The sequence below is a fragment of the Melozone crissalis genome, unplaced genomic scaffold (genome assembly GCF_028551555.1).
Source record: "Melozone crissalis strain CALT ecotype California unplaced genomic scaffold, PUWL_Pcris_2 ptg000004l_1, whole genome shotgun sequence".
NCBI classification, from domain to species: domain Eukaryota; kingdom Metazoa; phylum Chordata; class Aves; order Passeriformes; family Passerellidae; genus Melozone; species Melozone crissalis.
Genome location: NW_026535782.1, coordinates 26,793,231 through 26,807,957, shown reverse-complemented (window position 1 = coordinate 26,807,957; position 14,727 = coordinate 26,793,231). Strand labels below are relative to the sequence as shown.

General features: G+C 35.2%; 1 protein-coding gene across 4 annotated transcripts in view; it reads right to left on the bottom strand.

Moving 5' to 3' along the window:
• Positions 1–728: 728 nt before the first annotated feature.
• CPSF6 (cleavage and polyadenylation specific factor 6) overlaps positions 729–14,727 on the bottom strand; it is a 28,447-nt gene continuing 14,448 nt past the window's right edge. Inside the window, exons 6-11 of one of the 4 annotated variants that reach the window (XM_054271547.1) lie at positions 13,869–14,373; positions 12,569–12,661; positions 11,467–11,582; positions 11,001–11,154; positions 10,216–10,410; positions 729–2,769 (exon numbers count right to left, since the gene is read on the bottom strand). In XM_054271547.1, coding sequence (XP_054127522.1) covers positions 10,221–10,410; positions 11,001–11,154; positions 11,467–11,582; positions 12,569–12,661; positions 13,869–14,373 — 1,058 coding nt within the window. In that variant the 3' untranslated portion in view covers positions 729–2,769; positions 10,216–10,220. The remainder of the gene's footprint in view (positions 2,770–10,215; positions 10,411–11,000; positions 11,155–11,466; positions 11,583–12,568; positions 12,662–13,868; positions 14,374–14,727) is intronic. The other 3 variants (XM_054271555.1, XM_054271564.1, XM_054271572.1) reach the window with 3 other exon arrangements.

Here is a 14,727-nt window from a genome sequence, read left to right as displayed (position 1 = left end):
GAATGAATATTAAACAGCAGTAGCCATCACGGCATCACCACCATTCAGCAAGTTTCCAAACTGCCATTTCCTGCACGTGCACAGAAAATTGCAGGAACCTTTAGTAAACCAAGACTTGGTAAAAATTCTACTACAGATCCAGTTACACATGATGTACATTAGGCATATTCCTTTTTGGTGTTTATCAGGGTCTTTGGATTTTTTCTGTACATTTTTTTGTTTTATTAAAAAAAAAAAAAATCTAACAAAGGAAGCTCACTACAACAAGAGTGTATTACCTAAAATGCAACACAGTACATTTATCTGTTAAAACTAAGAATCTGGAGAACAGGCAGAAATAATGGGCTTCATACAGGGATCTCATCTCTCAGGTCACAATGGTCATTCTGTTTAACTTACATTATTTACCCCCTGCTATTCTTTCCCTGCTATTTCCATTGCCAGCAATGGAAATATGTGAGTGAGAAATGACAATCTATGTGAAAAGAGCAACAGTCTCAAATCTATTTCAATGTGGACTAAAATATCAGTTCCTACATAAAATGCTTGTAACGTTACTTTTATTTTAAAATTTCATATATCTACGCAATGGAACACTACTTACCTGCTGCTTTTCCAGTACTAGCTATTCCCCATTTAACTGCTACAGGCAGGTAATTTCTTCCTTAAAGTTATTACACACAGTAGTAAACAATGTTTTTAAGTAAAGAAAACGAAGTTAACAGTACTGTTTGTAACCAATACCTATTCACAAAAAAAGCAAGAAGTGATTCATGACTTGCTTGATACAACTTTCAGTTTTACAAAATATTTAAAGGCAGTTTTCATTTTCAAACAGGATTAAACAAACACGTGAAATATCTTCCCAGAAGCAAATAGTTCAATTAACACCAGTGATCCCATGCGTGAGGAACTGAGGTACACAGTTTAAGAAAAAAAGAAAAAGGGGCGAGTCTGAAGCTGTAGCCAAGTCCAAAAGCATCAACCTGGCTGCAGGAAACCTGGTTCAATAGTAGGTGCCAAAAATATTAGAGCATTTCAGGCTTATGCAAAACTTTAGCAGTTGCACAAGCTACTGGTCCCAACTCAGTAAAGCATAAAAATCACTCACATATGCAAATACAATACTTAAAGCATATGTTTACATTTCTTGAAATCTATGAAATATAAGCACATGCTTTATACGCTCTGGAAAACCAAACAGATTTAAATGCTTTCCTGAACAGGGTAACATTTTAAGTCAGCTGTAAAATCTTCAGAATTGGTAAAAAAGAAATCAAGAGGCTTCTAAGAGTTGCCTCTTAAAGCCATCTGAGGTCTTGAAACTTAACTTAAAACATTAAGTGCAGCTATTTGAACGAGTGACAACTCCAAGAGTGTGTCTGTTACATAACATTTTACAACAGACTAAAAGTGAGCCTTTGTGCAAGGCTGACGGAAACGAAGCTTTTGCAGCTTTTATGAAATTTGCTTGCATTTGACACTTGATGAAATTTAAAACAAATTCTTTAATTTGATGCCTACTTTCACTGAGTGCTCCATTAATTTGTTTTTAGGTAAATTTACAAAACCTCATCTGACAAATTTAATCAGTGCCATTTTTTGCTAAAAACATTTTAAATATTGCCCACTGGTGAACAAGGACATACAAATGTACCTTCTCTTCTATATGCACGTGTGAATAAACCCCAAAGTATTAAGAAAATACCAAACCCATGAAGTCATAAAAATGGTAACATCTTGTTTCTTCTGGCACATTTCTAATATACAACTATGTACAGACTGCTACAGCCTTGGGGGTGGACAGGGAACACACACAAGCACTATTACTATAAAACTGTAAACAACTGCAGGATTTTGGGTGTTTTAAACCTAACCTTTCTACCCCTTATTATGGGCAGTTTAAGTTCATATGAACAGTTTAAGTTTATATTAACTCTAGTGTCAATCAGGATCAAGGCTGTATGAGAGATAAAATTTTCAGTGTGCTAAAAATCACAGACCTGGGACTATCTCACCTCAGAACAACCGACCACAGAGAGCTGCAGTTTTTACAGTTTTATAAGTCAATTAGCAAATTCACAAGCCACCTAGGTAAACACTGCTAAAAAGCAAAACAGAATTAAAGGTTTCACGTAACCACCTATTTTTGTATCAAAATTGAGTGGGAGAGCGCAACATTAGTATGTTTAACTCGCTGAATCCAAGATTAGGTTGAGGCATAGGCAAGAACTATTGCGATGTTTCTGAAGACAGCATCAACGTTTTCATTGTAACATTATCTTTAAATATTGCTGAACACATGACTTTCCCTGAGGTGTAAACATCAAATAACTTGAACAGCTTTACACATCAGCCCCATTAAACAGTTTATTACAACACTACATCTACTGTAATCAGTGGTGCTGTGTACAGACATTATATGAACAGTTTAACATGAACAAACTACTATAAAAACAAGCATTTACTTGACTTTTTTCAATTGCTTGCACATTATAATTGCCAAATGTATATAACCAGTAATAAAGTTGCAAAAGCTATAAGGTTTAAATCACACAGGTTTCCCTCAAATAAAACAGTTAAGCAACATAAAAAAGTAAAAGAGCTACTGGTTACCATGTATGCAGATTTGCTTTATTCAGATCTATTCCTGTTCATATTATCCATGAATCCTTACAGGCTCAGTTCAATCACATGAAGCAAACTGCTGGACAAGCATCTTTCCTTGAAGAATGTATCTTGTCTTGCACGCTGTTCCTCTTCCTTCAGCTGTAATGTGTCAAAATTTGTGATGTAGATTTTGCTACTCCCCAAAACACACAGAAAATTGTTGGCTTATCTATACACACACAACTCGTGCATCTACTTCACTGTGATGTTAACTAACATAAAACACCCAGAAGCAGTAGCTACTCATTTGAAGTTGTTTTCTAATACAGTAATTAAAAATAAGATTAATGCTGTTGAACAACGAAGTTGAAAGAATATAAACTTCACAGTTAAAGTATTGATGATAAAGAAATAACTACTGCTTCTGTGTCTGACTGCCAAATTTATATAGAACACTTCCTAAAGTATGCATTCTGCAAGAGTAACTGAACAAGAATTTAAAGTAATTTTACCACAATTAAATTTTTACATTTTTACCTGCCCACTTACATAAGTTTTAAGATGGCTTGACATTTAAGTAATTAATTGATTATATAATGAAGTGGATGGCTCACAGCTCAGTAACATTTAAAAGCACACAGAATCTGACACCAGTACTTCAAAAGACTAGTGGCAAGCTGGATGGGGTTCACATCTAAAAATACACACTTGCAGTTATGCACAAGAACCCACTTTTCAATTAATACAATGTAGATTTGCAGGTTTCCTCACCTCCTTGCCTTGAAAAAACCCCAAGCCCTACTTTCTGCTCTCATTTATTTTGGCAAATCAGGGAACCACACAATTCAAAGTTAATTACTGTAAGAGTTCACAAAATACTTGGGAGAGTATAATTTCATACACTGGATTTCAGTTGAATTCCATTACAAAACAATTAGCTACCTTAATTTCATTAATAATTCACAATTTCAACACTCAATTTCAAAATAGTTTCAATCAAGTTCTTTTAAAAACCCAACACATTAAATTATTCATCTGAAAACCAAGGCATTTAGAGAAGCAATTTCATGAACATGCAACAGTACACAGCTGTCAAATATTCTTCTATTAGTACAATACTTTCAAAGCTGGGAAAACTAAGTATGCAATTTTTCTTCATTTCCTCAAAATGACTGTTAACAATAACTTTTAAAAATTCCAAAGTATAACCAAGTATATCCTATACACTATAGTATGCACATAAACTAACCCTGATCAGTAAGTGAAATGTCTTCTCTTATTAACAGATTTTGTTCCCAGGTCCTGAATGCATCAACAACTACTTTTGGGGAAGTTCCTTCCCCAGAGGCCAGTGTTTCCATGGGAGTTATGTCTTTCTGAAATTAATTAGTAGCAAAGTGACAAGGTGCTACCTCCACAAGAAAAACACGTTCGGAGCTGTGAGCTAAGTTAGCACAAACAGACAGGAGAGAATCTCAGTTTTCTAGTGGAGAAAGTCAGTACTTGACAGCTGTGAGACTGCACATCAGAATTTGCTGCTCTCATCATACAATTGCTGCAGCCAGAATTATGGATCTTGATTATGTCTATGGCAACAGTTAACAGATCCAAAGTGCCCTATATATGATTTAATACTACCATAAGAAAGCTTCAGTTCCTGGGAATAATTTGCTATATCTGTAAAGGTACTTATGGATCTACAGGAACTCTAAAGAATGCACAATAAAGTGAATTTAGGACTAATGCTTTTTGGTATAGGGCTTTTAAGATGGCCAGCACCACACTGAGCCTTAATTTTTAAAAACATGACCAACTAAAATCCAAAGTAGCGTACATTTCAGTTCTAAGTATTCTGCCACTGTATCTTGGCAAAACTGGAAACACCTGTGGTTCCAAAAAGAAATAAATCTGTATGGATTATACCTGCATGCTCAGCCTTTTTCAGTATTCCACAAGCAAGTAGAATATTGAAGAAACAAAAAACTTTTTAAAAAATTAAATCTCTAGTCAGTATTTCTTGGCATCTTTTCCATCTGCCTCAAGCTCATACATAAGCTATCTGTCCCAAGCATGTGTTAGATTTGTACAATTTAACAGACAGCAATCAGTTTCTCAGCATTTCTAACAAAATTTACCAACTCTATCCAAATTTCAGACTTAGGTGTTGAATGGAAATTTTGTGGTTTAAAAGTTAGGGGTTTATGCCAGAACATTGCACAAATGAAATCCCAGAACTTGAGTGATCAAACATTTCTATATTTATGCAAGATGCAACTTGAGCACTTTTTTACCCACAAAAACAAATTCTTACAACAAAACCCCAGTAATTTCTTATATATATATATATATATATATCAACAGCATCTTGCAATAGCAGCTCTAATTTTTCCCTTAAATTCCAATTATCCAAACATTCACATAAAAGCTTTAAACAGCCTTTAAAAGTTTGAAAATTCTACAGCAATTTTAAAGCTGTATATACATACAACCCTCAAGTTTTATTATAGTAGTTTATTTTCAGAGATTGGATTTCAATCTCACATGTCACATTTCAGTAAAATGCACAAGATACATTTGTTATTATATCCTAGACACTCCTATGAATTACTTCATGTAATTCTCCTTTATTTTATTCTATACATGAAGAAAAAGAAATATACAAACAAAAAATCCCAGAGAAAATACCAGCTTAAAAGCCAAAAATTTCTTTTTAATTTAACCTACATCCCAGAACATCACAAAATACCCCAGATATTCTGATGCTTTAGCTGTAACATAGTGAGCAAGAAGGAATTTCAAGCTTGACTTTCTATTTATCTTTCAGCATGTAAGCACAGAGACTCATGTGGTTCTGTTCACTGTACAGGTACAGACTATTTAATCAGCACTAGCATCTTCTCACATTTGTTGCCTGTTACCCCCTCTTATTTTGAGTGTACTTACCTGCTGCCTTTGCTCAGTCTTAGTGTATAATTTAAGATCAACACAACAACAATTTCATGGCTGTATATCAATTTTACATGGGGGAAAATCCTCCTAAACTAACTTAATTTGTCAGGTATCTTTCTTCTATTATCCCAGCCTATCTATTCATCAAAACTAACTGATGAACAGAGAGGTGCGTTCAGAAAATTCAATCTTTAGTTTACAGGTTAAAAAGATATTAATTATTGGCAAGTATTTTTCACATTCATATATGAGTTAGAGACAAAAAGGTAGCTCGAGCTGCCACATGTGTCTCTTCTTTATTTTTGGTAAAAAGAAATCTTAGTTCTCAAACCACAATGAGCAAAAGTAACAAAGTGATTTTTTTTCATTCTTTGAAGAACATTGGCAAACCAACATTTTCACTACTGTATTTCATACGCGTAAAAGTTTCTTGGGGAACTTTTCACACAGATGAAATTTGTCAAAACTAATGAATTCACAAATAAAGAAGCCCAGGATATGAGGAAAAAAAATATAAGTGTGTCTACAGACACCCCAGAAGTCAGTAAAATTACAGCAACATATTTATGGAAAAAAGTAATAAAAGTTATTCATTTGAAAATAAGTAGCATAAGATATTCTGTTCATTTTTTAAATCCTCGTTTCACCCTCAAGAAAATCAATTTATCACTGAACATTAATAGACAAACTCTGTATTTCTGCAAAGCACCAGAGTAATAGTTAAAACAGATTTTAAGAAGCACATAAACCAGTGGCACTGCTTGCCTCTATTCATGTTATGCTGGATTGCAAATACTGAATCAGATGCACAAAGCATCATTTCTCTGGTGAATGCTAAATACAGAAGAATAGTTCCAGCCCCACATAAAACACACAGTTAAGAAAAAAAAAAAATAAATTAGGTAAACAATATTAATAATAGTTCAACACTGAGACCTGATATAATTCTAGACAGGTATATATACCCAGGTCTTGAACAATGTTACCACATGATTCACTTAATATTAACTGGAACCTTATTATTAAAATAGCCTATTAAAAGCAAGCATTTGCCAATTCATTCCAAGTTTTCTTAAAAGGCTAATTTCATACTTCACTTGATGTTTAAGTGGTTATTAGCACAGTTACAGAACCGTTCCAACTTTGAGAAGCAAAAATATAAAGAATACTATGTACTATGTAAGCTATCAGTACCACTTCCCCTCCTACTAACACAAAAAAATCCAACCATGTTATTTCTTCAATCACTCTAAAGCTGAAAGTAATTTCAGAGTGATCTGAGAGCAGAAGAAGCATACAAGCCTCAAACTTCAAATTATTTTGCTTACAGTGGTTTGAGAGCAGAAAAATCAGAGAATAAACAAGAAATATGGAGTACAAAGTCTACATACATATCAACTGTTACAATGCTGTGGTTTCGTCTTTGCAATTCAATCCAAATCCAGTTTAAATAGGAAATAATCAACCCAGTAACAAAAACATAAAATGAAAAACTTAACATTCAGCAGTTATAGAAATTCAGACAGATTAAGATTGGGACAATGTATCAGCTAGAAATACATTATTGATTCTCAGTTAAAAAAAAATTCTGCCTAACAAGTCAGGACTCATGCTGATGAAGTTACATTACTATTCTGTTTGTACACATTAATTCTGCTAAATATCGTTCTATTGGGTTCTCAGTTTCTTTGATTTATACAGGTTAGACACTTGTCTTAAATCCATTGTTCTCTTTTATTATTTAAAAAAATAATATCTTTTATAATTATATTTGCTTTCTATGAGCAAAGGCAAGATGTTCCAAAGAAGCATTCAGTTTATAGTAATTCAGGAGAATGGGTTGTCAATATACATGAAGTTTTACTCAAGTGAAGGCACAAAAATCTTGCAACAATTTGATTTTAAATCATGAAGTGTACAAACAGAAGTGTAAATACCTGATATGGTACAACTAAACTTTTTAAAGTTTTGCTGTTATAAACATATTTTGTAAGTTATTCCAATTTAAGCGATCTCTATAAATGTAATACAGAACAAACAGATTTCACTGTTCACAAAAGTTTTCACAATGGACCCTCAGAATCCTTCTGAACTAGACGTGTAACATTTTGGAAAAAATGCCAGTACAGTAGCACAGTCATGACTATAGGTACACAATAAAGGAGAAATATAAGTGCCATTCATAGGGTGCAGGCACAGAGGCAACTTCATGTTTTCTGGCAAAACACAGTAATATGGGGAATAACTCGTTTCAGCACTGTTGATATTTATTAAATGACTGAGTGTTAAATCAGTTTATGAATATTATTCAATGTAAAAAATGAAACAAAAAATGTATGGGAACATACATCTTAGTGAAAATGAAACATACAAACCAGGAGATAACTGTATTTCTTTTATACGTGCGTGTGTGTGTATAAATATATAAAAACAAAACTACAATAAAGCTCTTCTTCATTAAGACAGAAACAAGACAAACTGTTTACAACTTGACTTAAAAAAATACCAAATGCTTTACTTTACATGTAGTATACTAAATTTGGCATTTAAATCAATTCTTAGGACCTATTTTCTTTGCACAAGGGAATCTTACCAAGTCCCCCTTTTGAAAGAAAAGAGAAATCCCAGCACACAACAAAGCTGAAGGATCTTGCAAATATAAAGCCCACCTGAACTGAGACTGAAATCACAGCCTCAGTGCAAATTATGCTTCAGAAATTATAAAATGCAACCTAATGCTGTTTGACATATATTGTTGGGATAAGAGTAGGAAATCTGTACTTGGCACAGTAAATCTGGATCTATGTGCATAACACTAAATACACAAAAATCAAAGCTAGATCAGTAAATTATGCCAAGGATCTTTCATTTTTCATTCCAGGCTATTAGCCATTTTTAGTATGCTTTACTCATCTCCACCAGAAGGAAAACACTCCGGAAATGTATCCATTACTCAGCTCAATGGTTACCTCTATTAGTAACAACTATTTGCAAATATCAAAAATATGCAGCTACTATAAAAGGCAAAAACCCAGTTCAACAAAAGGAATTACATTTACTTTTGTTATACCTGTATTTTTACATTCTCTTATTTTACAATTAAGAACCAGAGTTGACATTTTTACTAAATTCCAGAAATATTTCTACCAATCCATTTTTAATGGCAAAAAGTAGCACTAACAGAAATATACTGCCAACTTTATTTCAGCTGCCATGTTTCACCTTCCTATTTAAGCCTTTGATTCCTTCTTTAAGTCTGTTATTTCTTTTTGTGTCCCCTGCTGGTACATGAACCTGAGACAACATCCCACTTAACTCTCAACACACTTAGAGCATTTACTACCATAATTTGTTCTCTCCCAGAGGAGTGGCAGTGACACAGAAAGCCTGACTGAAAAACTAACATTTAACACATACAGAACTGTATTTTCACTTAGGACTATACTACATTTTATTTGACTTTTGTAAGTTTTGCTCTGTAACATCTATAAATGAACTCCCATGAATAAAAAACACATGTAAATCAGGAAACTAAATCTGAAGTTAAATGTAAGAAATGGAAGCTGGGCAGACGGGCATGTCTACAGACTTCAATTTCAGTGCAGATGCAGTGGAAGTTCTTTCAAGAAGAGAAAAGGCCACTGGAGAGCCATTACTAGGTAGGGTTGTTTTTTTTTCCAATTGTCAAATATAAGGAATCATGGGAATTAGGAATCAACCCTAAAAATGGTACATTATATAATGTCAACACTTCTATGTATTTTAAAGCAGTGCATTGAAAAAAATCATTGTTTAGTGTGCTACTCTAGCTGTCTAGACATTTGATGCATACAAGACTTCAGATACATGAAATAAAATAGCATGTTAGTTTGTGAACAACCAGAAAAGAATTCTAGTGTTACATATTTGTTTAATAGTCTTCAGAAAATGACTTTACTACCAGAAGGGGGATGGACTGAAAAATCAGGGTGGTGGGCAGCAACTGGTAATAAATTTTACTGAAGGTTAATACCTGGATTTAGCTAGAAAGCAGAAGATACTGACAGGTCACATTTCATAACATAAAGAGCAAAATCTGGTTATATTTCCTGAATTTGACTAAAACTCACCAGGAAAAAAAATAAAACAAAAGCAACACAAAACAAAACAACAAAACCCACAAAATCACCACCGCACCTGTGCAAGGACAACTGTATGGACACTGAAATAATCCACACAGAATCTATGAAGGGCTAAGTGCTACAGTCTTTACAGAAGTATAATTTAAAATACAAAATTAGTATTTTTAAATACAATTAAGAAATGAAACTGTAAAACTCATAGAATCTTTCAAGATTACAAAGAGAACAGTCTGACTTCTTGCCTTTTTAAGAAGTGGTTCAATCACGTTTCATAAAAACTGAGAACACTATTATCAGCCAAAATAAGAGAAGTGGCATGCAGAATGTAGAAGATAATTGCACAAATACCTGCTCCCTCCCAAGATGAGTTAATTACCTGTTATTACTTACCTATGTTCATGTCAGGTGCTGCAAGAAGAAAGTGATTCAGTACATACTGAAGGATATTTAAATCCAGACATGAATAGTATAAATAAATCTAGAGTGGTTATTTTAGTAAGTCGGTGAAGCTCAAGACGACAAAAGAAATGCTCACCTTCTTTAACGGTGACGATATTCTCTCTCTCTGTCCCGTTCTCTGTCACGATCTCTGTCACGATCGCGGTGCCTCTCCCTCTCCCGGCTCCTTTCCCGGTAATAGTCATCGTGACGGTCTCTACTACGTGATTTGTGCCGCCTACTTTTTTCTCGTGACCTACTGTGGTCCCTCTCTCTGGATCGCTCACGTCTTCTAAAAGAAATTACTTCATTAATTTTTTTCTTCAAAATATTTGCCACCCCCATGCCGGTTTTGTACTCTGCTTACGAGTATGAATTTGATCACAAATAGGTATAAGGGTAAGATCTGTTCATTGTGATGCAGGTATGTTTTTGTATATAACATTAAAGGTGCCTGGTACAAACAGTGGTGGCTAAGAACTCAGTTACAGGTAGTAAGGGGCTCCCACTTTCTAATGTAGCAAGGAAAAGTCAAAGTACATACTCAGAATGGAGGATGACTGAAATCAGCTGGGGGAAATGCACCACATATCAAACGATCACTACAACATGGCTGTTAATCTGCATATGGAAAATATGGGCCAAAACCACTAAGTAAAACTAAGAGTTAAACTGAAGCTAATCAGATCAATTTTGAAAAGAGGGTTAATTAAAAGGCAGCTTTCCTAGGTTCAGGAAATCTTTATTTGGTTCCTTCACACATTTCCTATGCAACTCAGCAAATCACTGACTTCTTACAAGCCTAGATTCTTCTCTGTAAACTAGTCCTGCACCACACCGTCTCTTTTCTAAGTAAGAGCAGATGGAAGAGGAAAGTTTTACCTGGATCCAGAACCATAAGACTTGGACTCAATTCCATGAAGGCAGTCCTGAAGAGAGCTAATAAGTACTTTGCAGCGATCATCTGCAGATACTTTGGACTGTTTGATTAAGGAAATCGCAGTTACCAAGGTCTCTATAGCACTTCCATAGTCCCCTGAAAACGACGTAAGATCAAGATCAGAAAGTTATGCAAATTAAAACAGATTTTTATCTGTAACAGTATTACCATTTTGCATCTAGACAATTTACTGTAACACCAAATATTAAAATACTGTCCTGATCAGTACTCAGAAGGTTTTCTTAGAAACTAACAGAAGCACAGTACAAAATCAGTCATAAGTTGTATCTACATTCAGCATTCTACCAGGAAAATGTGGCTTCAGCCCTTTCAGATTCCTAATTTTTAAAAAACCCTATAAATTCTTTTCAGTTGTGTAGAATAACAAACACATTGAGTTTTACTAACCAGCACTGGCATCTGATACAGCTCTTGAAATGGCACTGCTTGAGATTGCCCTATTTCTATTCATGATTTCTTCAAATTCTGCTTCACTTAAAGGTGTCCTCGCAGCATCCATTTCTCTGCAAGCAATAAAACTAGTATTTAAAATGTTAAGGCAAACTTCAGAAGCTATCATTGCAATTTCAACAATCCAAGTTTGCAATTTTAAGCAGTGACAAACAGAAAAGAAAGCAGGATCTGGGTTTGGTTTTGGTTTTTGTTAAGGACCATCGTTACAATACAAAATCCTGAAAGCTTAAAAAAAAAAAAAAAAAAATACCCCAACAAACCAACCAAACAAAAAACCCCAAAGAAACAATTAAGACAGACTTTTTTTTTTGGTTCACCCCATCTATTTCAAACATTCGGCAGCACTTAATATTGTGCTTGACAAATATTTACAATTTTCGCAAAATCCTTGCAGGTACATAAATAGATATTCCCAACTGAATGGATGTGGAAATACATGTACATAGGCAATGCAGCTTTGAGCAAAATTAGAGAAAATTTTCATAACAGTACTGGAATCAGAACTATATGATCCTGTTTCCCAGATCTTAACTAAGACCAGAATGCTGTAACTTTTGAAAAACATATAGAGTTATCATCTTTAAAACACTCAATTTTCTGAATGATAGGTCAGCATTTTACAGCAATTTTTTTTCTTAAATTTCTGGTCAAGTTTAAGGTACTCCAATTTAATCTCCCTACTAGTCACAGTAAGGAGGAAGCAATAAAGCAGAATCCTTGTGCTCATTACACTTCAATTATCAGCTACCTATACAGGGTTTGCAAAGTAACAGAAGTAAACCTAAATTTTCCCAAAAGTTTTGCAGTGTCCTATTAGCCAGTCTCTGTGTCACATAGAAAATTTGGAGAAATGTGTTAAGAGATAAATGCTGAGACTGTCAAACTGGCCCACTGCTTGATATTTCTAGAACAGTGTTAGTTCTTCTGGTAGAAAGAAAATGCAGAATAATAAGCAATGCTATCCTCTTAATTGCAAGAAGTGGAACAAGATCCTATAGCCAGTTTAGCATAAGAGGAAATGTCTAAAAATTCATACCTCCCTGAGTTTTGAGTATTATTTTTCGTGTGCCTCCCATAGAATGGAATATGTAATTTTTCTCTTATGGACATGTTATTTCCAGTGAAACGCCTATGATATATAATTAATGACAATTTAAATAGTTATGGATGATAGCTTCAACATTATTAATGAAAATACTGGACAGTAAGTTATACTGTCCTATTCCCACTCCTTCCCTCCCCAGACATTCTATAAACTGCAGACAACCTTGATTTAGTCCATCAAAAAACACCCAACACCTTATACTCATATATTTTAGGCAATTAAGCCAAATGCTTGGATTTCTAGAGGGTTTTTTTTGTATGAACATCACATGTACACAAATGCTTGGGGGTTTTAAACTTTGCAGTAAAAAAAGAATCAAAGCACAGTATCTTTGCAGGAAACATTTTAAGCCAGAAAAGTGTGTCTCATGCTAGCAGTAAAATTATTACTGAAAAATTCAAATCTAACTATGTAAAATCGTCTCTTAGAATTTATGCCAAAATTTTTGACAAATACAAATATGGTGAAAATCAAGAAACAGCAGCAAGACAGAGATGCTTGAAATCACAGATGAAAAAGATGTTTCAAACAAGATGTGAAAAACTTGACAAGTCAAGTCAGGGACTTAAGAACTCTGTCACAGATAGGATTAACCACAGGAAAAGCCACTGCTACAAACACAGCAAGATTGCACCAAATGAGCAGAAACATCTTGATAGGAAAGGAAGGTAAAAGTCTTGCAGTAAATTCACAACTGGCTTTTAAGACAAACACTAAATTTTAATTAAATTCTGAAGAAAAAAGGGACAAGCAACACTGCTGAAAGATGAAAATGGTATGACCTCAACATATGCACATATTCAAAAAGGAAAACTCCAGAGCATTCTTAAAAGGCAGCCTGCAAAGCACCATGATACAGGTAAAAGTCAGAATTTCAAGTTAAGACAGAAGCACAACTAGAAGCTGCTGCATAAGAAATGATATATAAGTTTACATGTAGAACACATGGAATGATGACACTGCCAATACAGCGAAGACAAACAGTTCAGAGCTGAAAAGGGAAGTGAGATTACTGGTGTTGCATTTCAGGATTTTCCTCCTGCTGCAAATATGTTTCTCAGATTTAATCCCTCGGAGAAGTTAAAAGGGGCAAACTGCAAGATCTGTGGGATCCTTTCTGGCCCTACTTCTAATTGTTCCTAACATTTGCATTAAAAGGGAAAAAAATCAAATGCTTCCAACAAGAGGAGTAAAATCTGCTACCCAAACACATTAGACAAAAAGAACTCACCTTCCAGGTGGCCCATAGTCACCTCTGTCATATGGTGGAGGTCGGCCATATGGGTCTGTCGGAGGCGGGCCCCGGCTGTCTGAAGTGGGTATGCCACTATTGGCAGGTGGGGGGAAGAAAGCCGGATTCACATGTGGTGCTGGTGGTGGAGCACCTGGCGGTGGCCCAGGGAGATGTGGAGGAGGAGCAAGAGTCAGGGGTGGCCCAAGAGGGCCAGGTGGACGAGGGGGAAATGGACCCGGAGGTGGAGGTGGACCCTGCTGAGGTGGTGGTGGACCTGGTGGTGGCCCATAGCCTGGAACTGGTGGTGGAGGGCCTGGAGGAAGTGGCCCAAGTGGAGGCTGACCAAAAGGCTGTCCTGGAAACAGAACTGGTGGTGGTGGACGATCACCACGATTAGGAGGTCCAGCTAATGGAGGTGGGAGGACCTGACCAGGTGGTGGAGGGCCTGGTGGGCCTGGTGGGCCAGGAGGACCTAAGGGTGGACGTGGGGGAGTTTGTCCAGCTAAAATAAAAACAAACAAAAAACAACAAACAAATAAAATTGAGTGAATAAATACAAAGAAATAAAATTCTTCCTTTTTTTTTCCCCCAAAAAACAATTACAAAAAAGAAACCAACCCTTCCTCCCTGAACACTGTGCAACATGTATGTCCAAGATATTAATACTCCTGCTTTGGGTCCAGTAGCTTAGAAAATTTTTAGCTTATCTGTATCTATTGAAACTAAACATCCAGAGATATTTAAAAAGAACAACATTAACTTGTACACTGACAACTCCCTTCCTCAAATCACTTAATCACCAGCTGTTGTTTCCAAAACCCACAAGAAGATTACGAAAGCTAGAAAACATTACATC